This window comes from Chiloscyllium plagiosum, chromosome 33 (genome assembly GCF_004010195.1).
Source record: "Chiloscyllium plagiosum isolate BGI_BamShark_2017 chromosome 33, ASM401019v2, whole genome shotgun sequence".
NCBI lineage: Eukaryota > Metazoa > Chordata > Chondrichthyes > Orectolobiformes > Hemiscylliidae > Chiloscyllium > Chiloscyllium plagiosum.
Window position 1 is genome coordinate 40,576,292 of NC_057742.1, and position 24,101 is coordinate 40,600,392.

Sequence of the window (24,101 nt, forward strand, 5' to 3'; positions counted from 1 at the left end):
ACTTTGAAGAGTATCCCACCCAACCCCACATTTTCCACAGCTTTTCCATTTTAGCCTGAACACTACAGGCAATTTAAAGTGGCTAATCCACCTAACCTGCACACCTTTGGACCGTGGGAGGAAACTGGGGCACCTGGTGGAAGTCCACATGGACACAGGGAGAACATGCTCCACACAGACAGTCACCCGAGGCTGGAATCAAACCCGGGTCCCTGGCGCTGTGAGGCAGCAGTGTTAACCACTGAGGCACTGTGTCTTATACTTTACGCTGTCTTAGCCTTCTATTTTGAATCTTTTCTGTTATTTCACTGATGAATATATACCATTCACCTCACTATAAAACAGTAAGTCTAATATTTTCGTGGTGGGGGAACTGTTCTGCGATATTGAGACATTAATCTGAGATAAAGATTAATCTGAGAATAAAAGTCACCATGTCACATGATCAAATGTCGTGATTTCCTGCCATGAGTGAGTAATGTGATCAAATACCACATGGGCATGTCAAGTGAGGCTTCTACCAGTGGATCTAGTTAACTTGAGATCAATTCTACCTGTACCCGTGCTGTCCTCCATGGTCATGTTGTGCAGTTATATTTCTAACTCCTACCCCAAAGAGATACTCAAGAAGAAAAAGCAGAAAAATCTTTTGTTGTATTTTATTTGTGGTAAAAACTTATAGAAATTAAATATGTACTGGACAATGAGACAGGTTGAGTGTGGTGAAGCACACATAAGTCAACACACACTGGGATATAGATGGATTCAGTGCGAACAACAGGATTTAGTGGATCTTCCCAGTGACACACAATGGCTTCTCATGTGCAGAATGTCAGCAGGAAAGGTCGTTGTTGTATAGATTTCACAGCTTGCTGTTCCTGGTGTTTATAGACAATCCCATTGCTCACAATCTGCAAAAAAAAAAAACAGAATTTAGAAAGGAGGCCAGGAATTAACTTGAAATTAAAATAACTGAGAATTAAACGAAAATTGACAGTGTAGAAGCAGAAACAGACCATTCAGCCTATCATATCCAAGTTGGTACTCATGTCCCACATGGAGCTTAAAACATTGAATGCTTTCAAGAGGAGTTAGATATAGTTCATGGGGCTGAAGGGACCAAAGGCCATGGGGAGAAAGTGGAGAGTTGATAATCAGCCATGATCATATTGAATAGTGGAGTAGGTTTGAAGGGTTGAATGGCCTCCTCCGGTTCCCATTTTCTATACCTCCACCTTTTTCCCTCTCAGTCAATAAACATTTTCAACTGCACATTTCATGTCCTCAAGATCCTCCAAGTAACATTATTTTGAACCATGTAAGGCCATAGAGATATATAGCACCGAAACAGACCCTTAGGTCCAACTTGTCCTTGCCGACCAGGTATCCTAACCTAATCTAGTCCCATTTGCCAGCACTTGGCCCATATCCCTCTAAACCCTTCCTATTCATATACCCATTCAAATGCCTTTTAAATGTTGTTTTTGTTGCAGCCTCCACCACTTCTTCTGGCAGCTCATTCCATACACACACCACCCTCTGTGTGAAAAAGTTGGAATCTGTACTGAAAACAACAAATGCTGGAGATCACAGCAGGTCAGACAGCATCCATGGAGAGGGAGCAAACTAACCTTTCAAATCTAGATGACCCATCTCGCTCTGATGAAGAGTTATCTGGACTCGAAATGTTGCTCACTGTCTCTCCATGGATTCTGTCTGCCCTGCTATGATCTCCAGCATCTATCGTTTTTAGTTCACTTGAACTGTGGTCACATGGAATGAAAGCTGGTGCCATAAATGCCAATGTAAAAATGATCATGATCTGCCTTTGGATGATTGTTAGAGGGACTAATGTTGGCAAGGAGACTGAGAGATATTCCCTTGCCCTTCTTGGTTTCATGACTTATCCAAAGACTGGACTTGCACTGCACCCCAGCACTACTGCACAGAAGGTCACCATGGGGGCTGTTGTTCCATGTCTCTAGGGTTGAACTTGAACCCTCAAAAATCTGCCTCAAATATTGGACAGCCATGACTGAATCATAACTGACACTCACCAATGGATAAACACTGATGGCTTTTGTGGGAATTGACATAAGTGAAATGCAAAGCTCCCAGCTCTATAATATCATTGAACAATCCCAGGACAGTACAACATTGATGAAAGAATATTACTCTAGAGTAATGTTTCCTCTTGATGATCCACCATCACGGTGAATTCCAGTCAATTCAATTCACTCCACGCACCAAAAATGGCTGAAAGCACTAGATAAAGTCAAGGTTATGGGGCCCGGACAACATCTCAGCTGGATTGCTTCAATTTAACAACGTCATATCAACTATCAAGCCAGGGGATCAACCCTGGTTCAATGAAGAATGGAGGAGGAGCAGCACTAGGTATACCTAAAAAATGAGGTGTCAACCTGGTGAAGCACCACATACACGCCCAACAGCGCAAGCAGCAAGCGACAGACAGAGCTAAGCGATCCCACAACCAACAGTTCAGATCTCAGCTCTGCAGTCCTGTCACATCCAGCTGTGAATGGTGATGAACAATTAAAGGAGGAGGAGGCTCCACAAATATCCCCCGTCTTCAATGATGGAAGACCCCCACACACAAGTGTAAAAGACAAGGCTGAAGCATTTACAACAATCTTTAACCAGAAGTTCCAAGTGGACGATCCATCTCAGGCTCATTCAGTGGTCCCTAGTCTCACAGGGGCCAGTGCTCAGCCGACTCGAATCACTCTACATGAAATCAGAAAATGATTGCAGATTCTGGATACTGAAAGGCTATGGACCTCATCAACATTCCTGCAACAGTACTGAAGACATGCCGTTCTCTGAGCCAAACTGTTCCAGTACAGTTACAACACTGGCATCCACTCAACAATGCAATGTGATGGAGTATTTTTCACCCGGCGGGTATGGGGAATCTGGTACTCATTGCTTGTGGGGATAGGAGAGGCAGAAACCCTCATCACATTGACGAGGTATTAAGATGAGCACTTGAAATGCTAGAGCAAACAAGGTTAAGGACGAAGTGCTGACAAATTAAATTCGAATAGATGCCTGATACAGACATGATGGGCCGAAGGTCCTTTCTCTGTGCTGTAAAACTCTATGACTCTACGACTAAAAGAGTGAACTTCAAGTGCAAGGTCAGACTTTCTGCATCAAGGATCCTGAGCAAAGCTGGAGTCAAGGGGGAGCAGGGGAATAACTCTCTGCTGGTTAGAGTCACATGGAACACAAAGAGAAACAGCTTTGGTAATTAGAAATGCAGCCTTTTCAGCCCCAAAGCATTACCGCAGACAGCTGTCAGGGTAAAGACCTGGAACATCTTCAACATTTTAAAATTAATTCAGAAGATGAGGGCATCGCTGGCTGGGCCAGCATTTATTGTCTATGCCTAGTTGCCCCTTGAGAAGGTGGTGGTGAGCTGTCCTCCTGAACTGTGTGAGTCTATTTGCTGTAGGTTGACCTCACAATGCCCTTAGGGAGGAATTCCAGGATTTGACCCAGCGACACTGAAATAACGGCGATATATTTCCAAGTCAGGATGGTGACTGGCTTTTGGAGGGTATGTTGCAGGTGCTGGTGTTCCAGTATATCTACTTCCCTTGTCCTTCTAGACGGATGCAGTCATGGGCTGGACGATGCTGTCGAAGGATCTTTGGTGAATTCCTGCAGTTCATCTTGTAGACACTGCTGCTACTGAGCATCCATGGTGGAGAGAGTAGATACTTGTGGATATGGTGCCAATCAAACAGGCTGCTTTGTCCTGGGTGGTGTCAGACTTCTTAAATGTTGTTACAGCTGCACCCATCCAGGCAAGTGGGGAGTATTCCATCACACTCCTGACTTCTACCTTGTAGATGGTGGACAGGCTTCGGGGAGGCAGGAAGTGAGTTACCAATATTCCTAGTCTCTGTTCTTCTCTTGTGGGCACTGTATTTATATGACTAGTGCAAGTCAGTAGTAACCCCCTGAATGTTGATAATGAACGCAGTTTCAGTAATTGTAATAACATTAAATGTCAATGGGCAGTGGTTAGATTGTCTCTCATTGGAGATGGTCATTGTCTGCAAGTTTGTGGTGTGAATGTTACTTGTCACTTTTCAGTCAAATTTTGAGGATGTAACTAGTAAAATGGATAAGGGAGCATAATTGGTTGTGGCAAATTTGGATTTTCAAAAGCTGCTCAAAAAGATGTCACAAAACAAGATATTACTCAAACTTGGAGCTTGTGAAAAATACCATGGATTGAGGATTGGTTAATGGGCAGAATAAGAGACTGGAATAAACAGAGGATGACACAATGGTCAGCACTGCTGCCTCACAGCACCAGGGACCTGGGTTCGATTCCAGTCTTGGCTGACTCTCTGTATGCAGTTTGCACATTCTCCCAATGTCTACATGGGCTTCTTGTGCCGTTTCATCACATGTTTTGCTTGGGATCAAGCTTTTTATTTCATTATTCACTCGTGGGAAGTGGCCATCACTGGCTGGGCCAACATTTATTGCCTGTCGCTAGTTCCCCCTGAGAAATTGGTGGTGAATTTTGAACCGCTGCAGTCCACGTGCTGGACACAAACCATTCAGGAGGTCATTCTAGAATTTTGACTCAATTTTACTGAACAACCAGCGATATATTTCCAAGTCAGGATGGTGAGTGGCTTGAAGGGGTTGGTGTTCCCATGTACCTGCTGCCTTTGTCGTTCTCGATGACAGTAGTTGTGAATTCGGAAAGTGCTGTTTAAGGAGCTTTGGTGAATATCTGTAGTGTATTTTATAGATAGTACACATTGCTGTGTACACAGTGGAGGAGGGAGTGGATGTTTATGGAGTGTACAAAAGGCTTTCTGCCTCAGATCAGTGCTTAGGCCTTAGCTCCTTACCATCTACATTAATTATTTAGTTAAGGGGTCTGAGGATAATGTACCTAAGATAGCTACTGATACACTGTCAAGAATGCAAAGAGATTGCAGAAAAGATAGAGAGAGATTGTGAGAGTGAACAGTGCATGTAAAATCAGGCAGAGCATTAAGTTATTCATTTTGATAGGAAACATAATCAAACTGAATGCTTTATGGGTGATAAAAGGTTGGAAGTGTTTGCATTCAGTGATCGTTGTACATGAATCACAGAAAATGAACATGCAGGTATAGTAGGTAAATCTTGTTTTGGATTTTGGTACAAATGAATTGGTGTGTAAAAGTCAAACTGTCTTCTACAATTATCATAGAATCCCTACAGTGTGGATACAGGCCATTTGGCCCAACAAGTCTACACTGACCCCTCCGAAGAATAACCCATCCAGACCCACTCCCGTACCCTATTACTCTACATTTCCCAGACTAATGCACCTAACCCACACATTCCTGAACACTATGGGCAACTTAGCATGGCCAATTCACCCAACTTGCACATTCTTGGACTGTGGGAGGAAGCCCACACAGACACAGGGTGAATGTGCACATTCCACACAGACAATCGTCTGAGGCTGGAACTAAACTCAGGTCCCTGATGCTGTGAGGCAGCAATGCTAACCACTGAGCCACTGTGCTACCCCTAATTAGATTGGGAACTGTCAGGTTTCCACAAGTTTGGTTTACTTACACAAAAACAGGACAGGAGGAAGAGCAAGAAAGCTTTACTCACCATGCTCCTGGGAGGGGGAAGGTTATCCTGTGAGGGTAGATAGATTAGAATATATTAGACTACTGAGCCTAAATTCTCTGGAATTAGGTATCTAATTCAAAAATGTATTATTCCTGATAGAACAGATTGAGAAAATGTTTTCCCTTGGTCTAGGGAGTATAGAACAAGGGGTCACGGTCTCAGAGGCTGCACTCGGTGACTGCATTTCAAAGGGTGCCTTTCAATCTGTGTGGAGTTGCAGCGGCTGTATTATTGATACTGTCACATATCCGAACACAAGTGATTTAATATAGAACTTTCAGATTTCCAGGACAGATACTAAAGATGGTGTGGCAGAGAAAGAGTGACAGGTTCCAAATGACTTCTGCATTAAACTCAGACCAATGGGAGAGACAGAAAGGTCATTGCAACTATCAGCTTGGTCTTGGCATCATCTATACTGGGCCACTGAATGTTAGAAAGCACTGATTAAAAACACAAAAGAGAACTTAGCACACCCACACTTGGCACAGGTCTGAGTGTGGAGATATATATTGGTGTCAGCTTGAGAGATTGGTCATTTCATACAGAGATGAGGAGAAACGTCTTCACTCAGATTGGTGTGGGCCAATGGCCACCCATCATTTGACAGTCAGTGATACCAGCACAATACGCAGTGACAGTGCCACATTTGGAGATTCCACATTGTCGCGGAGGGGACAGGCTGAGAAAAAAATATGAATCAAACCAGTTGCCTGTGACCCTTCACATCTAGGCTCCTGTAGATGGGGAAAGGAGTGAGCAAGACTCTGCTGTTGCTGCTGTACTCAGTTACTGAGACCATGGGTCAAACTGTCAGATATAATGGCATCCATTAGCAGAGGGTGGCCAGACCAGCTGAAACTGCACTGTCCAAAATAAAACCTGACAAATGACCATTGAGCTCAAAGGTTTGTGCATCTTTTCAATTCTCTACCTCAGGGGTCTGTGGATACTCAATCTTTGAGGTTATCCATGACAGGAATTAATACTATTCTGGGCACTACAGAAATTCAGAGATATTGGGATAGTATGGGAAAGTGATACTGAACTGCAATGTTAGACACAAGTCTGAAGGGGCTGAATTAGATACCTAACTCCAGAGAATTTAGGCTCAGTAGTCTAATCTATTCTAATCTATCTACCCTCACAGGACAATCTTCCCCCTCCCAGGAGCATGGTGAGTAAAGCTTTCTTGCTCTCCCTCCTGTCCTGTTTTTGTGTAAGTAAACCAAACTTGTGGAAACCTGACAGTTCCCAATCTAATTAGGGGTAGCACGGTGGCTCAGTGGTTAGCATTGCTGCCTCACAGCATCAGGGAGCCGGGTTCAGTTCCAGCCTCGGACGATTGTCTGTGTGGAATGTGCACATTCACCCTGTGTCTGTGTGGGTTTCCTCCCACAGTCCAAGAATGTGCAAGTTGGGTGAATTGGCCATGCTAAATCGCCCATAGTGTTCAGGAATGTGTGGGTTAGGTGCATTAGTCTGGCTCCCACTTTCTAAATTCGCTTGTCGAGGGGAAGTTTTGTCTATATCAGATCCATTTTCAGGGAGTGACTGTGCCTCAGTTTCATTGGATAGTTCATGCTATCGCAAGGTGAAAAGTGTCAAAGCACCGAACATGTGGTTTAACTCACCGGAACACCATGCTTCATCCCGATAAGATGTGCTTCGCAAAAGCTGCAAAAATAAAACCAGACAATTATTGCTGTTCAATGAACAAGATCCGTTTAAGTTGCGCCTGGTTTTGAACCTCTCAGTTATTGGTCTCTCATTAAGCACAACGTCCATTTGCACGATATGATAAATATTGTCTTTTAACTTTGTCAAAATATAAACCATATACACCTGGGTTCTACACAATAATTCAGGGCTTTAAACATTGCACAGCTTTCAATTCTGTAAATAAATTAATAACCCTGGCTTCCATGAAATTGTTATGGATATTGATTTATTATGCTCCCTTCTCACTGTATATCTTTGAAATCTATAGGAAGCCACCTTATTATTGCACCACCCTTACTGACTTAGAGTCAATAGAGTCATAGAAATGTACAGCACGGAAACAGACCTTTCGGTTCAACCCGTCCATGTGACCAGATATCCTAACCTAATCTTGTCCCATTCGCCAGCACTTGGCTCATATCCCTCTAAACCCTTATTCATATACCCATCCAGATGCCTCTTAAATGTTGTAATTGTACCAGCCTCCACCACTTCCTCTGGAAGCTCATTGCATTCACGCACCACCCTCTGAGTGAAAAAGATGCCCCTTAGGTCTTTTTTATATCTTTCCCCTCTCACTCTAAAGCTATGCCCGCTAGTTCTGGACTCCCCCACTCCAGGGAAAAGACTTTGTCTATTTACCCTATCCATGCCCCTCATGATTTTGTAAACTTCTATAAAGTCAGCCCCTCAGCCCCTGACGCTCCATGGAAAACAGCCCCAGCCTGTGCGGCCTCTCCCTGTAGCTCAAATCCTCCAACCCTGGCAACATCCTTGTAAATCTTTTCTGAATCCTTTCAAGTTTCACAACATCTTTCCGATAGGAAGGAAACCAGAATGGTACACAATATTCCAAACTTAACATAAAGTCTGTGACTGTGAAGGATGTTTTTGTATTCAGTTGGAGTGACGGACCGAGCAAGAGTTGGAGTGAGGGGACTGAGTGAAAGTCGGAGTGAGGGACCGAGTGAAAGTTGGAGTGAAGGTCTGACTGAGAGTCCGAGTGAGGGTCTGAATGCGTCTCCGAGTGAGGGGCCGACTGAGAGTCGGAGTGAGGGGCTGACTGAGAGTCGGAGTGAAGGGGTCGACAAGAGTCCGAGTGAGGGACCGACTGAGAGGCGGAGTGAGGGGTCGACTGAGAGGCGGAGTGAGGGGCTGACTGAATGTCGGAGTGAGGGGTCGACTGAGAGTCGGAGTGAGGGGCCAACTGAGAGTCGGAGTGAGGGATTGACTGAGTGTCAGAGTGAGGGATTGGCTGAGTGTCAGAGTGAGGGATTGACTGAGTGTCAGAGTGAGGGATTGACTGAGTGTCAGAGTGAGGAGCCGACTGAGTGTCAGAGTGAGGGATTGACTGAGTGTCAGAGTGAGAGGGCTGACTGCAAGTCCGAGTGAGGGGCTGAATGTGAGAGTCAGAGTGTGTTTTTTCCCTGAGGTTATGGAGATGGTTTTCATCCTGATCTCACCTTCGTAATTGACGCATCCATTTGAGTCCTCATGACCCGCCAACAGCTGCTCCACCTCGCTCTCTGACATCTTCTCACCTACCAGGTAATGGAATCATTTGATCAGAAGGCAGGAGATCAGCGCAGTCCACCTACTCTCTATTCCAGCAATAATACAGCCAAGATGATCTTTTCAGGTTGAAAAGCAATTAATTGTCCCACAATGTGGCCAATCTCAATTCAGTAACATTTTATATAATTTGGATTCTAATCAAGATTAGATTAGATTACAGTACAGTGTGGAAACAGGCCCTTCAGCCCAACAAGTCCACACCGACCCACCGAAGCGCAACCCACCTATACCCCTACATTTACCCCTTACCTAACACTATGGGCAATTTAGCATGGCCAATTCACCTGACCTGCACATCTTTGGATTGTGGGAGGAAACCAGAGCACCCGGAGGAAACCCACACAGATACGGGGAGAATGTGCAAAGTCCACACAGACAGTCGCCTGAGGCGGGAATTGAACCCGGGCCTCTGGCGTTGTGAGGCAGCAGTGCTAACCACTGAGCCACCGTGCCGCCCAAGGGTTTGGAGCGTTTAATATATAGAATAGCGAATATCCAGGAGTGAGTTACAGGCTGGAATCTAGTTCAATAGGTTCTGTGGGGTTTTTTTTCCAAGAGATTAGCAGATATGTGGCAATGAATCTAATTGAGGGGTTCGGGGTAGGGTCGGGTGCTGATGCCAGTTTATATATATAAAACAGGAGATATCTGGGAGTGAGTTACAAACTGGAATCTAATTAGTACCTTCTGTGGGATTTATATATAAGATAACAGAAACCTGGGCACAAGTGATAGAATAGAATCTAATTGAGGGGTTTGAGATATTTTATAAAAATAAAGTCCCCTTATCTCAGAGATTGCCTCTGATGTTCTAGCATCAGAGAGTGATCCAGTCGGTTGGAATGCTGAACATTGAAAGGCTCAATACTGATCATTAATCAACCTGATGGCCTGGGAGTGATCATATTTCTAGTGGATGGGGTGAATCTTGTTAACAGTCCCCAGAGAAAGTGATACAAGGAATTCAGATTGGTCTAGCTCAGTATCAGCAGGAGGGCGTTAAACACTGCTGAGGGAGATCATTGGCACTGGGCTGGACATGATGGGCTAAGAGATGGGATGTGATCAGATTTAGACTGGGTATGAAGGCTAAAGGGAGGGAGTACTAGAACAGCCTGGTTTGGAGATGACAATGACACAGTTGAGGGTTTCAGCAGCAGCTGAGCTGAGATGAAGCTGGAGCAGGTGGTTCTTTGGGAATTAGAATTGTCCTGATGAGAGAATCTGCAGAACAGCTTCACCCAGACACTAACTAGAGCAGACAGGCCAGGGTCACACTGGGTGTTGCTCATATCGCCAAAGAATGAAAGATCTTTCCGTTATGGTAACTTGGCAGAAAAACTGCAAGGTTAGGCAGGACCATGTCTAGCCTCAAACAAAATAGAGATTGCTGGAAAATTTCAGCAGGTCTAGCAGTGTCTGCGGTCAGGAATCAGAGTTAACGTTTCTGGTCCAGTGACCCTCCTACAGAACTGGGTCGAACTCTTTGTGGGATGAATAACGTGGCAGTGAGTCTCAATTTCATCCTATTCCATGCTGCAGTAATGGTCTGAGACTGGGAACCGATGGAAAGCCCCTTGTCCGTGTGTGTTGTGGGGACTAAAGCTCTCATTGCTCCAGTAAAGCAGGAAGCAATGGCAGACCTCTGAGGTATGAGCTTCTGCTGGTTGGACGTTCATAACTGGACTCACAACAAATCATTTACATTTGATTGGTGAAGACAATTCAGCTGCTCCCTCCCAATGTGCAACTACTCCAGAGACAGCTCCATACCACTGTCCCTAGCTGCCCTTCTGAGCATCTGGTACATGGTTAAAATGTCCCTCCTAACCTTCAATTCCTTTGATTCTTTGCTCGTGTCTGACTGTGAGTTTGGAGTACATAACCCTGTACTTCCATACATTGCTCCTGATTGGGGATAAATGGGAAACCAAGTGTCTCTGGATGCACCTCCAAACTGACCCCAGGACCCAATGCTGCCTGGGGACAGGGAAAATGAAAAGGTGGTGTACCCTGTAACACTGCTGGTGACAAACTGCAGGGCTTCCAGCTTGTCAGAGGGTATTTCCTGCTCATTTCAGGTGTTGGGACATTTACACACAATCAGGAACAGTAAGCTTGTTACGGTGGTTTGTGTGGACTGTGGTTTCTTGCCCAGAAGTGAACAGTTCCCATGAAAGAGAAAACAGCACAGCAACAAGAACAAGAAGCTGGGGAGGGTCACAGTTAGGGAAAAGAGTAGAAATGGAAGACCAGTGATAATTTAACATCAATTTCCAAACCCACATAATCTTCCCTCCAGGCTGAAGACATTCAACTCACCCAGTGTTGCTAGCACATGACGGAGCTCAGCTCCCATGACAGTGCCGTTTCCTTCCTTGTCAAAGACTTTCAAACCTTCCACAAAGTCCTCATATGTGCCTTGGTCCTTGTTCCTGGTGATATGCTGCAGTATTGGGAGGAAGGTTTCAAAATCCAGCGTCTTCTGGTTCATCTCTGCCAGGGGCAAACAGACTGTCACTCAGACTGACTGGATCCTTCAGAACATATCTCTCATTGGAGGGAGGGGAGCTCAAACTCCCTCGTGACCCAAATCAAAATAAATATTTAAAGAAGTTTGAGGTTCAATTTTACTGGCTTGGAATCTCAGGAGGTGAACTGAACAGATCAAAGCATCATTCGCCCAATCAACGGATCTTAATGAAGATAGGTAGTACACGTGTTCTTTAGGGGAGGTAGGAAGTTCATTCAGATACATAATCATGGTTGTTTTTCACTGCATTGTGAAGAATTCCACCTGATGAAGGAGCGTCGCTCCGAAAGCTAGTGCTTTCAAATAAACTGTTGGACTATAACCTGATGTTGTGTGATTTTTAACTTTGTCCAACCCAGTCCATCACCGACACCTCCAAATCATGTTTCTAAATGTATGTATGTGTGTGCATTTGTATATGTCTGTGAGTATAAATCTCAAAGTATATTGTATGTGTTGGTATAAATGCGTGTGTGTCAAAGTATGTCTATGTATGTACATGTCTATTTTGTGCAGATAAATGCTAAGTTTCTTTCCCCTCTTTTCCCATTGTTCTATGGAGCCAGTACAGCAGTAGCTCCAAAGGCTGTCACTCCAGTGTCTCAGAGCCACCTTTGCTGTGTTTGTTGTTATGATGCAGATGGACTCATGCCTATAGAATGAAGTAGCCCCAATCCCTGACACCTCACCTTCTGGTTTGGGTTTGCCAAGCACTTTCATGACTTCAGCATTAGTGGGGTTCTGTCCTAAGGCACGCAAAACATCTCCGCACTGTGCATAGGTAATCTTCATTTCACAGCTGGGCGTCCTGTCAAAAAGGGCAAAAGCCTCCTTGAACTCTGAAATTAGAGACACAGTGATGTGATTATTACTCCCCACACCAAGGAACCTGATTCACACAAACTGGACACAAATGAATGACAACACTGGCTTCAGTTTGACAGTGCTGTTGGTTAAATAAACCGCCTGTACCACATGTTGAACTGAAGCCAGAATGTCCACTTGAAAAGAAAAGTGGCTGGACCTGAAACATTAACTTGGTTTCTCTTTTCACAGATGCTGCTAAGCCTGCTGAGTTTCTCCAACATTCTCTGTGCTTGTTTCAGATTTCCAAAATCCACAGTGTTTTGCTTTTACGTCTTACCAAGAACCATTTGCTCCCCTTTTCCCTCTTCCCTCTAACTTGCCTCCACACATCTAATGTATTGTTAAGTTTGCAAAGGTGCCACTGTTTACTTTGGATGAGAGGAAGGTGCTAATTGGTTGGCAAAGTTTTGGTAATCAGCATCCATCTGCATTCTCCATGACAATGCCTCTACCAATCAGAGTCCACTTGGCAACCAATCAACATCCTCCTCTCTTCCAATTTAAATGTTAGTGTTTCCCTTGAATTGGTATTCTTGTGAATGATGAGTACAAGACAAAAGTTTCAAACATTTTTTCAGTAATACCCTGGTTTTGTCCAACCACAGAAGTGTTATGTTAAATGCTGACATGGTCTCTACTACAGTTATGAATTGTGGTAATTCATTCCACAATCTCACATCCCTATGTGGAAAATACTTTCTCCTGATCACTGTCTAATCCTCATGGTATTTAATCTTCCATCGGAGTCCTCTTGCTCCTTTACTTATTTACCTGAATACTTTCATCACTTTAAACAGTCCCATCAAAATGCCCTGTAATTTCCTATGATCTAAGGAACACATGCAGCATTTTTCAAGTTTTTGCTCGTATTCCTTCATTGCAGGGAGCATCTCAGTAAGTCTCTATCGTACCTCCCATTTCTGTTACCTCAACCCCTTCCCTATTCTGTAGAGTCTCCAACAGTGGTCCCACTAAGATTTTGTATAGACTTTCTATCATGTCCCCATTTTAATATATGCAGATCTTTATGATATTGAGCCCTATTGTGGCGTTTTGCAAATTTAATGAGTCTGTGTGGAGTTTTCTTTTCTCCCAGTGACTGTGTGGGTTTTCTCCAGGTGCTCCGGTTTCCTCCCACAATCCAAAGATGTGCAGGTTAGGTGAGCTGGCCATGCTAAATTGCCCGTAGCGTCCAGGGATGTGTAAATTAGGTGCATTAGTCAGGGGTAAATGTAGAGTACTAGGGTAGGGGAATGGGTCTGGGTGGGTTACTCTTTGGAGGGGTCAGTGTGGACTTGTTGGGTCGAAGGGCCTGTTTCCACACTGTAGGGATTCCAAGACCCTAAAGCCTGATTATAAGCAAGTCATGGACCATTTACCTTCTTCTGTGTTTGTATTTGGGTAGTAATAATCATCTCTCGCTTTGATTTCTCTGTAATGCTTTTTGCTGCCATTGTTGTGTTCTCAGGTGACATCTCCCAGTCGCCCTCTCAGGGGCAGCAGAGAAGCCTGCGCTCTCGTTTCCATTGCCCTGGCACATTCTCCTAGCTCCATCAGCCACTGTGAGAAGACTGACAGCACAATTAGCTGCCCCCAGCTTTGGAAGGGTTGATAGTATTTGCTCTAGAACAATGAAAACTCACCTTCAATCTGATCCGAACTGAAATCAATCTGAAACAGAAACAAAGTCAGCTTTATTAAAGCGTAAATGTTTATAAGGATGCATTACTCTCAAGGCTGCCTCACACGGTGCCATTCTTTGTGTTACATATCATCGCAGACTGGGAGAAAGTGAGGACTGCAGATACTGGAGATCAGAATCCAGAGCGTGATGCTGGAAAAGCACAGCAGTTCAGGCAGTATCCGAGGAGCAGGAGAATCGACATTTCGGGCATAAGCCCTTCATCAGGAATGAGGCTTGTGGGTCAGGGCTGAGAGATAAATGGGGGGCGTGGGGTGGATGAAGGTGAGGGAGAAAGTGATAGGTCAGAGAGGAGAGTGATGGACAGGTCCAGAGGGCGGTGCCAAGTTGGAGGTTTGGGACTGGGATAATATTGGGAGGGGGTTGGAATGAGGAAGCTGTTGAAATCCACATTTATCCCGTGTGGTTGCAGGGTTCCAAGGTGGAATATGTGGCGTTCTTCTTTCAGACTTCGTGTGGTAAGAGTTTGATGGTGGAGGAGGCCCAGGACCTGCATGAGCTTGATGGAATGGGAGGGGGAGTTGAAGTGTTCGTCCGGGGGGCGGTGGGGTTAGTGGGTGCGGGTGTCCTAGAGATGTTCGCTGAAATGATCTGCAAGAAGGCATCCTGTCTCCCTGATGTAGCCTCATTCCTGATGAAGGGCTTATGCCCAAAACGTCGATTCTCCTGCTCCTCAGATGCTGCCTGACCTGCTGTGCTTTTCCAGCACCACACTCTCGACTCATATCAGACTGGTGTCAGGCTGAGCAGTAAGACAAATCCTTGCCTCTATTCTCCATGTCAGTAAACATGATTCCCAGAGAGGTCTCGACATGGATCCACACTCTCTTTCCTGGATTGTGTGTTACAGGTACTCACTTTTGACAACAGTGAGAGTTAAAAACAGGATGCCTTGAAACTCCCTCTTCCAACTTAAACTCCTGGCTCTCAAACTCCGTTGTCCTGCACTTGGATTGTCATTATCTCATATTTCTCTCTTTCTTTTCTGTTCCCTTCTTCGCTCCATCTTTCCTTCCCCACAAATCTGCCTTCTCCTCTTCCCTTTTATCTCCCTCCCTCTTTGGAAGAGAGGCAGGTGAACCTCTGTCTCACCTGGAAGGACTGTTTGGGGCCCTGAACTCCCCAGGTACCTTCCCCTGCAACCGGAAAAGATACAAAACCTGCCGGCACACTACCCCCCTCACCTCCATCCAGGGCACCTTCCAGGTGAGACAGAGGTTCACCTGCCTCTCCTTCAACCTGATTTACTGCATCTGGTGCTCCCAATGTGGTCTTCCCTACATCGGAGAGACCGAACGTAAACTTAAGGAACGGTTCGCTGAGCATCTCAGCCGGGCCCGCAGGGGCTGACTGAACCTCCCAGTCACTGCCCATTTTAGTTCCCCTTCCCACTCCCTTTCTTACATGACCATCCTTGGCCTCCTCCATTGCCAAAACAAACCACAGCTCCTGTTGGAGGAACAACACCTTATCTTCTACCTGGGCAGCCTACAATCTGGATGACTCAATATTCAGTTCTCCAATTTCAAATAACCTCCCTCCAACCTTCCCATCCCCCAACTCCCTTCCTGGCTCCTCCCCATCCCTTCCATTCCTCTCAGCCACCATCCAACTTCATTCTTCCCACTGATTAACCAGGTTGTACCCTCTGCCTATCTTCACCTATCCCCACTTCACCATCCTGCCCCCACCATCCCCTTTCTCTGCAGCTCCCCCTACACCCACCCCCAGTCCTGAAGGGTTACACCCGAAACGTCAACTTCTTCACCTCCTGATGCTGCTGTGTTCTTCCAGGATCCTGCCTGTCTAAGTTGCGTTCCTTAGAGCAGAGGAGATTGAGAGGGGACATGATTGAGACCTCCTGATGCTGCCTGACTTGCTGTGTTCTTCCAGGATCCTGCCTGTCTAAGTTGCGTTCCTTAGAGCAGAGGAGATTGAGAGGGGACCTGATTGAGATGGATAAAATAATGAGAGACAGATATAGGATAGATGGGAAGAATTTTTTTTTCCCATGATGGAAGTGTCAATTACCTGAAGCATTGATTTAAGGGAAGGGGCAGGAGGTTTGGAGGAGGTGGGAGGAAAAATGCTTTCATCCAGAAGGTGTTGGGAATCTGGAACTCACTGCCTATAGGAGTGGTCCAGCAGAAACCGTCATAACATTTCGGAAGTATTCAGATGTACACTGGGGTGATAGGGTATATGAGACTATGGGCCAAGTGCTAGAACATGGCATTAGAATGGTTAGGTAGCTGTTTGTGACCAATGTGGATGGGATGGGTCCAAAGGCCTTTTCCTATGCTGTAATTCTTGGTAACTCTATGAAACTAAGAAATAAATTAGTTTAATCTGAAATTAAAAATGCATCAAAAGAGATTGAAACCAGTCACATGTAAAGAAACTTTGGAGGCCTCTTTTTAATTTACACTTCACAAATCCAGCTTGGAAACAATCACATCCAGACACAGGAAGACATCAATGAGTGAGAGACCTCAAGCTCATGCTATGATTAGATTACTTACAGTGTGGAAACAGGCCCTTCGGCCCAACAAGTCCACACCGACCCGCCGAAGCGTAACCCACCCAGACCCATTACCCCTACACCTAACACTACAGGCAATTTAGCATGGCCAATTTGCCTAACCTGCACATTTTTTGGACTGTGGGAGGAAACCGGAGCACCCGGAGGAAACCCACGCAGACACGGGGAGAACGTGCAAACTCCACACAGTCAGTCGCCTGAGGCGGGAATTGAACCCGGGTCTCTGGCGCTGTGAGGCAACAGTGCTAACCACTGTGCCACCGTGCCGCCCACCTATGACAGAGCAGGGAAAGTAGAGCTCTCTCTCTCTTTCTTCTCTTGCTCAAGAAAGTAATAGCAACCATTATCAACAAAATTTGGGGAAATATCTGAACATTGAGAACTCAAAGATATCTACAACATTCATGGCTGCATCTGATCTGTATTGGTCACTATTGCTTTTTAAATTTTATACTTTGTTTATATTTGTTTGATGTCACATCTTTGTTAATTTTTATCTGGGTTAATAAATAATAACATTTCTCTCTCTTCCATTCAAGTAAACCTTGTAATTTTTAAAAATATCTCTGGTGAACTAGTTAATTACATTTTAATTGGTGTGAGGTATAACTGCATTCTAAAAGCAGCATTGAATCTTTGTTGCCAAAGTAAGGAGGTTGAAAAGAATGGAGCCAATTCAGCCTCTTCACCCATTTGTCTTCAGATTTCATATGTCCTAACCTATGTGATGAACTTATCTTGTTGTACCTCATCAAAGCCCTTCTGAAAATCCAAATATATAACAACTACTACTATGTAGTAGTCTATTCTTTCCATTATTTTGTTAAAGAAATATCTGGGTAATTAGCATAAGTTGTCCTTTTGGAATTGATGCTAAATGAATAATTTCATAGCCAGTTTCTGGATATTCTCCATTACACCATTTCTTATAGATTCCACTACCCTTCATATCACTGACATTAAACTGACTGCTCTATAATTCTTAAAGAAAGGGAGTCTGAACAAGACTTCTATAAGAACAGCACTAACTGCCTGCCGAACCTTAGGCACTCCCGCAATCTTCTATATTTTGTAAATATAAACTAATATTTTTACTTTCTTTTTCCCCTTCATCCTCTGAGTTAAAAATCACACAACACCAGGTTATAGTCCAACAGGTTTATTTGGAAGCACTAGCTTTCAGCTGTTGGACTATAACCTGGTGATTTTCAACTTTGTCCACCCCAGTCCAACACCGGCACCTCCAGGTCAACACATCCTCAGAATATGTGTGGGAACATAACGTGCGAGTCTTTTCATCACTCTCCAGCTGTGAGTTTATTTTTCACTTTTGATCCCAATCTTCTTTTTCAGCACATCCTAAAGTCAGGTTATAAAGGCTGAAAGAACCAAAAACAGAAGTTGCTGGAAAAGCTCAGCAGGTCTGGCAGCATCTGTGAAGAGAAATCAGAGTTAACGTTCCTCAGAGCTTTTCTAGTAACTTCTGTTTTTGTTTCTGTTTAATTATCTTCTATGGTGAAAGCTTAGCTGACATAAATATTCTTCAATAATACTCTATTTTGTTCCCAGTGTTCGAATTCCAAGCCCTTTTTTTTGTTTTTTCTCCCTCCAATGTCCTTCTCATTTACCATTTCTCTGTGGTACCCCTTCAGTCCTTTCTCCAGTTGTGCACCACAGATAGTACCTCAGCACCTTCAATCAAGTGCATTTGCCACATGAGCAACTAGACTATGCAGCTTTGCTGCTCTTTCCTTCTGTCCATAGTCAGGCACAGGCTCAGGAACCAACAGTGTCCAAGAAGAACATCATTCTTTCAGGGTGACAGTTACTGTACAGAGCATCAATCAATGCAAGATTTGTGGCTTTTCTACCCTCTGGGAAATTTCAGCAATCAGTTTGATAGGCGAGAATGCAGTCCTGAAAAAACAATTTTCCTGATTACATTTCTCCCATTTAATGGACGGTAGCTTTCACATTGTCAAATCTAACCTTCCTGTATGGCCAGCGCAGCTCAATTCCTGGGAAAGGTAAACACTCGGACAGGAACTGGGGTGTTCACCAGTAGCCTTCCAGCTGTTTTTAAGCTGACAGTAAAGGTCCCTAGCTGTGCACTGAGACATTGCCAGGAGGGCAATGTGCTAACATGCACAACTTACCCTTTCTACCTGGTATGCCTCATTCAGACTAAAGACTAAGAGTCTCTTCCTTATCTTCTGTTTTTGTAAAATAGGCATATTCCTTTCCCCAGGGTCATGCTGTGTGTGGGCTGTAGTGACAGGAGCTCTGTGATAAAGGACAGATCAAAGGTAAACTCACTATAGTCCCACCTGACCATGAAGCTGCTCTACCATCAGAGAGACACACTTGGCAATCGTTTAACTTGAGGATCACCATGCCTCAGGCAAGGTTGGGGAGTTGAGAAGGCGGGTCCTTCATGGTAACTTCAGCCGATGTGGGAATTGAACCCACGCTGGTGGTATCACCCTATATCACAAACCTGATTTCCAGTCAACTAAGCCTACCGACCTAACTGCAACTAACTAAGGCTGCAGATAGAGCTTTAAGGTAAGCAGTTGAGCGGGGGTGGTTGTAGGTTCAGTTTTGTGGAAAATTATAAAATCAAAGGTAAAGGAGAGGTAGGATTGTAGCATAGTGATAGGGTTCATTATTACCGGATAATATAAAGAAAGGACAATAAAGCCTAATGGAACCAAAGAACTAGAAATGTAGGGAAACTCGATAAGAGAATTAACTTAAAGGTTTTGTATCTTCACATGTGAAGAAAGTCATAAAGGTAGATTGAGGTCCCAAGCACCAAAAACCATTTAAATATAGGGGAGGTCACAGAAGACGTTATTAAAGTTTCAGAAGAAGGAATAGGTCAGAATATGGAAAGGGTAAGAAATCTAACTTCAGGCACAGCAGATAAGGGGACAGCTATGAGAATGGGGACAATTAACGCAGGACAGAAGGTGTTGTACTTAAATGCATGCAGTATACAAAACTAGGTAAATGAGCTTGTAGTGCAGATTGAAATTAGTGGGAGTGATGTTGTGGTAATCACAGAGACAGAGGTTGCAACGGGATCAGGGCTGGGAAGTAAATATCCAAGGATCCGCAGCTTATTGGAAGGAGAGGCAGATGGGCAGAGAGGGTGGGGCGCCTTGATAGTAAGAAATAAAACTAAATCAATAGCAGGAAGTGAAATAAGAGTTAGAAGACATAGAGTCGGTGTGGGTAGAGTTGAAGACTTGCAAAGGGAAAAAAAGGACCCTTATGTCCAGGTCTCCCAGCGGTAGTCAGAATGTGGGGCAGAAAATAATTCAGCAAATAAAAAAGGCATAGAGGAAAAGGCACTATTACACATGGGGGATTTCAACATGCAGATGGACTGGGAAACCAGTTTGGTAGCAGACCCCAAGGAAAGGAATTTGTGCAATTTCTACGAGCTGGTTTGTTTGAGCAGCCTGTGGCACAGCCAATGAGGAAACCGACAATTCTGTATTTGGTGATGTGTATAAGGCAGACTTGATTAGGAAACTTAAGGCAGAGGAACCCCTCGGGGGCAATGATCATAATATGATAGACTTTACCCGCCAGTTTGAGAGGGAGAAGCTGGAATCAATTGGAATGGTATTAAAATTGAGTAAAGGTAACTACAAAGTAACTCCCTGAGGGAGGAACTGGCCAGATTGATTCAAAGGGAAATCGAGCAGGGAAGATGGTGGAGCAGCAATGGCAGGGGTTTCTGGGGCAGCCAGAGCTGACAAAGGAAGTCAGGGTCAGCATGAAAGCAAAAGAAAAAGCATACAATGTAGTGAAAGTAAGTGGGAAGCAGGGGATCTTTAAAAACCAATAGATGAAAATTAAAGGAGTAACAAAGGAGAGAAGATGAAATATGAGGGTAAGCTCTTCAGTAATATAAAAGAAAATTGCAAAAGTATTTTTAGATACACAAATATAAGAGAACAGCAAGAGTGATTAATGGATCATTGGAAAATGAGGCTGGAATAGTAGTAATGGGGAACAAAGACAAGGTGGAGTGACTGAACAGGTACATTGCACCAATCTTCACAGTGGAAAACACCAGCAGCATACGAGAACTTCAAAAGAGTCAGGAGGCAGAGGTGAGTGCAGTGATCATCATTAAGGAGAGGTTGCTGGGGAAACTGAAAAGGTCTGAAGGGTGGATAAATCACCCAGATCAGGTGGACTATACCCCAAAGTTCTGGTAATCGTTCAGGAATCACTGCAGTCAGGGAGGGTTCCAGAGGACTGGGAAATGGCTAATGTGACACACTTGGTTAAGAAGGGAGGGAGGCAGAGACAGGAAACTATAGGCTGGTTGGCCTGATCTTGATCGTTGGTAAGATTTAAGAGTCAAAAAGTGTGGTGTTGGAAAAGCACAGCAGGTCAGGCAACATCTGAGGAGCAGGAGAATCAATGTTTCAGGCATAAGCTCTTCATCAGGATTTAAGAGTCTATTATTAAGGATGAAATTGCAGAGTTCTTGAAAGTGCATGAGTATCACTTTGTAAAGGGGGTCATGCCTACAAATCTGTTAGAATTCTTTGAGGTAACAAGCAAGTTAGACAAAGGAGAGGCAGTGGATGTGATCTATTTGGATTTTCAGAAGGCCTTTGACAAGGTGCCACACAGAAGACTGCCAAATAAGAGCCCATGGTATTAGGGGGTAGGTACTGGCACGGATAGAGAATTGTCTGAACTGGCAGAAGGCAGAGAGTAGGGGGAAAAGGGATCTTTTTCAGGATGACATCCAGTGACTCTTGGAGTTCCTCAGGGTTTGGTAGTGGGACTACAGCTATATGTTATACGTTATACAACAATGATCTGGATGAGGGAACCGAGGGCATTATTGCTAAGCTTGAAAATGACGTAAAGATAGGTGGAGGGACAGGATACTGTTGAGGAAGTGGGAAGGCTGCAGAAGAATTGGATAGCTAGGGACAAAGAAGAGGCAGATAAAATACTTTGTGGGAAAGTGTGAGGTTATGTACTTTGACAGTCAGAAAACTGAATAGAGGAGTAGGCTGTTTCCCAAATGGCTGAAAATGTGTTGCTGGAAAAGTGCAGCAGGTCAGGAAGCATCCAAGGAGCAGGAGTATCGACGTTTCAGGCATGAGCCCTTCTTCAGGAATCTTCTCCTGCTCCTTGGATGCTGCCTGACCTGCTGCGCTTTTCCAGCAACACATTTTCAGCTCTGATCTCCAGCATCTGCAGTCCTCACTTTCTCCTAGAAGATTGTTTCCTAAACGGGGCAAGGTTTCAGAAATCTGAAGCACAAAGAGACTTAGAAGCCCTCATTCAGGATTCTCTCAAGGCCAACATGGAGGTTCAATAGGAAGGCTAATGCAATACTAGCATTTATTTTGAGGTGGGTAGTTGCAAGAGCAGGGATATACTGCTGAGGTTGTATAAGGCATTTGGAATATTGGGAGCAGTTTTGTGCCTTTTCCTAAGTAAGAATGTGCTGGCGCTGAGGTTTACAAAATGATGCCAAATGAAGGGCTTGTCATATGAGGAGCTGTTGAGGACTCTGGGTCCGTGTTCAATGGAGTTTAGAAGGATAGGGAGTGGGGAATCATGTTGAAACTCACAGAATACTCAGAGGTCTGGATAAAATGGGCGTGGGGAAGATGTTTCCACTATAGGAGAGACTCGATATGAGTGCACAAGCTCAGCATGAAGGGATGACCTTTTAGAACTGAGATGAGAAGGAATGTTTTCAGTCAGAGGTTGGGGAATCTGTGGAACACCGTTACCATGGAGGGCTGTGGAGGTCAAGTCATTGAGTGTCTTTAAGACAGCGAAAGGTAGATTCCTGATTAAATAAGGGGATCAAGGGTACAGGGAGAAGGCAGGAGAATGGAATTGTGAAACATATCAGCTATGGCCGAATGGCCTAATTCTGTTCCTATATCTTATGGTGTCATGGAGCCCTGAGATGTAGATCACACTGACATTCTGCAACACTGTTTCAATTCACGGAGCCACCAGAGAGAGAAATCTTTTTTCAGAAGATGGAGGAGACTACAGCTACAGAGAACTGCTGGCTCATTATTGCCTGGCAATTGATAGAAAATGCATAGTCAATCAGGATTTGGATTGAGTGGTTTAAATTGGGGAAGATTTTCACTTATGATACTGTGGATTTGAGATAAGGAATGGCTCTCCTCAGCACCATCTGGGCTATAATCAAGGTCCCTGCTTGAAGGCTAGGTGTTAGCTAAGTCAAGGTCGAATATGTCTCAATTCAGGGTGTGATAATCATCTAGCTGCTGCCGAATTCCCTGAAATCAGGAGGCTAGTACCCTGTGAGGGTGGGGCCTTTCAGAGGTGGGTAGACAAAAGGAACGAGGAAAAATAAAGACGTTTGCAGCTATTGGGGTCACCAAACCAAAAACAAGGAGCAGCCAGAGACAGCTCCCAGCGCACGCTACATCTGCAAGATGTTGCTGAAGCCTTTGACACTTATTGTGTTCAGCTCAAAAATTAAATCTTTCACTGGAAAAAGGAAACGGGATTTCCTGCACATTTAGTAGAAAGCAGAAAATCCTCAAAACAAACCTTACAGCTGCTCCACAGCCCCTCTGTCATTACAGTACCCTTACAGATTGTCATTTTAAATATTCAGGCAGCCATTCATTCATTCACTGCAGGTCTCCAGGCAGCAGTGATTCTCTCACAATGGGTCCACTTACCATCACACTCTTGGGGTCGAAGACAGGTTCCTTGGGAGGTTCTGGTTCTGCAGGTGGTGGTGGAGGGGCTGCCTTGGCAGCTTCTTTCTTCGGTTCTTTTTTGGGGGCCATGGTTTACCGGGACCAGCAGGATCTGGGAGGTGTGCAGAAGCTGTGAGCACACGCACGAGTACCCGCATCCTCCAGGGCCGCCTTATATAGTACCCTCCAGGCAGCCAGCCGACAGCTGAGAAAGCAGTAACCACTGCCTATAAATGGAAGCAGTTTCCACCCCACCCCAGGGAATAACCGAGCCCGGGGCTGGGGAGGGGAGAGGGTCAGGACTGTCATGACAACCAAAAAGCGGGCAGTTCTTAAAATCGGAGCTATGACAATTAAAGGGAACGCGTCCTCTTTAAAATGAAAGGTATTTGCAAAAGGCTGGAGGGTGAGGGAGGAGCCTAGAAGGAAGAGAAGATGCTCAGAGTAAAGCAGCATTGATGCAGAGGTGCGTGTTGAAAAAAAAATCTCTCGCTGGGTTTTGAGATTGCAAGGGAAAGATAAGCTCGTGATTTAAAGAAAAAACTGTGCTGGGAGGTGGGGAGAAGAAACAATTTAATCTTTTTATTATTTGGGTTGAGAGATTTCAGCAATAAACGGTTATCAGCTGAACTTCAGTGCCCCAGGGATGAGGGATGATGTTCCAAACCTTTAAATAGTTTTTCCACGGGCTGGACCACGGTGCAGGTCTGAAGGAGGAGCTAAAAGAGCAGC

At 44.6% G+C, this 24,101-nt stretch overlaps 1 protein-coding gene across 3 annotated transcripts; it reads right to left on the minus strand.

Moving 5' to 3' along the window:
- Positions 1–644: 644 nt before the first annotated feature.
- myl4 (myosin, light chain 4, alkali; atrial, embryonic) lies at positions 645–23,552 on the minus strand. Of its 3 annotated transcripts, XM_043675354.1 has the most exons (8): positions 23,349–23,551; positions 14,026–14,053; positions 12,205–12,354; positions 11,305–11,478; positions 8,871–8,948; positions 7,320–7,362; positions 5,665–5,691; positions 645–911 (listed from the first exon to the last, which is right to left on the minus strand). In XM_043675354.1, the coding sequence occupies exons 1-6, from the start codon at positions 23,457–23,459 to the stop codon at positions 7,334–7,336; spliced, it is 570 nt and encodes a 189-aa protein (XP_043531289.1). In that variant the 5' UTR covers positions 23,460–23,551; the 3' UTR covers positions 645–911; positions 5,665–5,691; positions 7,320–7,333. The 3 variants fall into 3 exon arrangements, with proteins under 3 accessions (XP_043531289.1, XP_043531288.1, XP_043531290.1); XM_043675353.1 differs by lacking the exon at positions 5,665–5,691; XM_043675355.1 differs by lacking the exons at positions 645–911; positions 5,665–5,691 and having other exon boundaries at positions 7,319–7,362; positions 23,349–23,552.
- Between the last annotated feature and the right edge of the window lie 549 nt (positions 23,553–24,101).

Bases quoted from the DNA above. Each gene is read 5' to 3' on its own strand.
- myl4 (XM_043675353.1), bottom strand. From the start codon at position 23,459: ATGGCCCCCAAAAAAGAACCGAAGAAAGAAGCTGCCAAGGCAGCCCCT. The intron at 11,479-12,204 runs GTGAGGTGTCAG...TGCCCCTGGCAG, and splicing joins TGGCAAACCCAAACCAGAAG to AGATGAACCAGAAGACGCTG. The intron at 7,363-8,870 runs GTGAGATCAGGA...TTATTTTTGCAG, and splicing joins TGGATGCGTCAATTACGAAG to CTTTTGCGAAGCACATCTTA.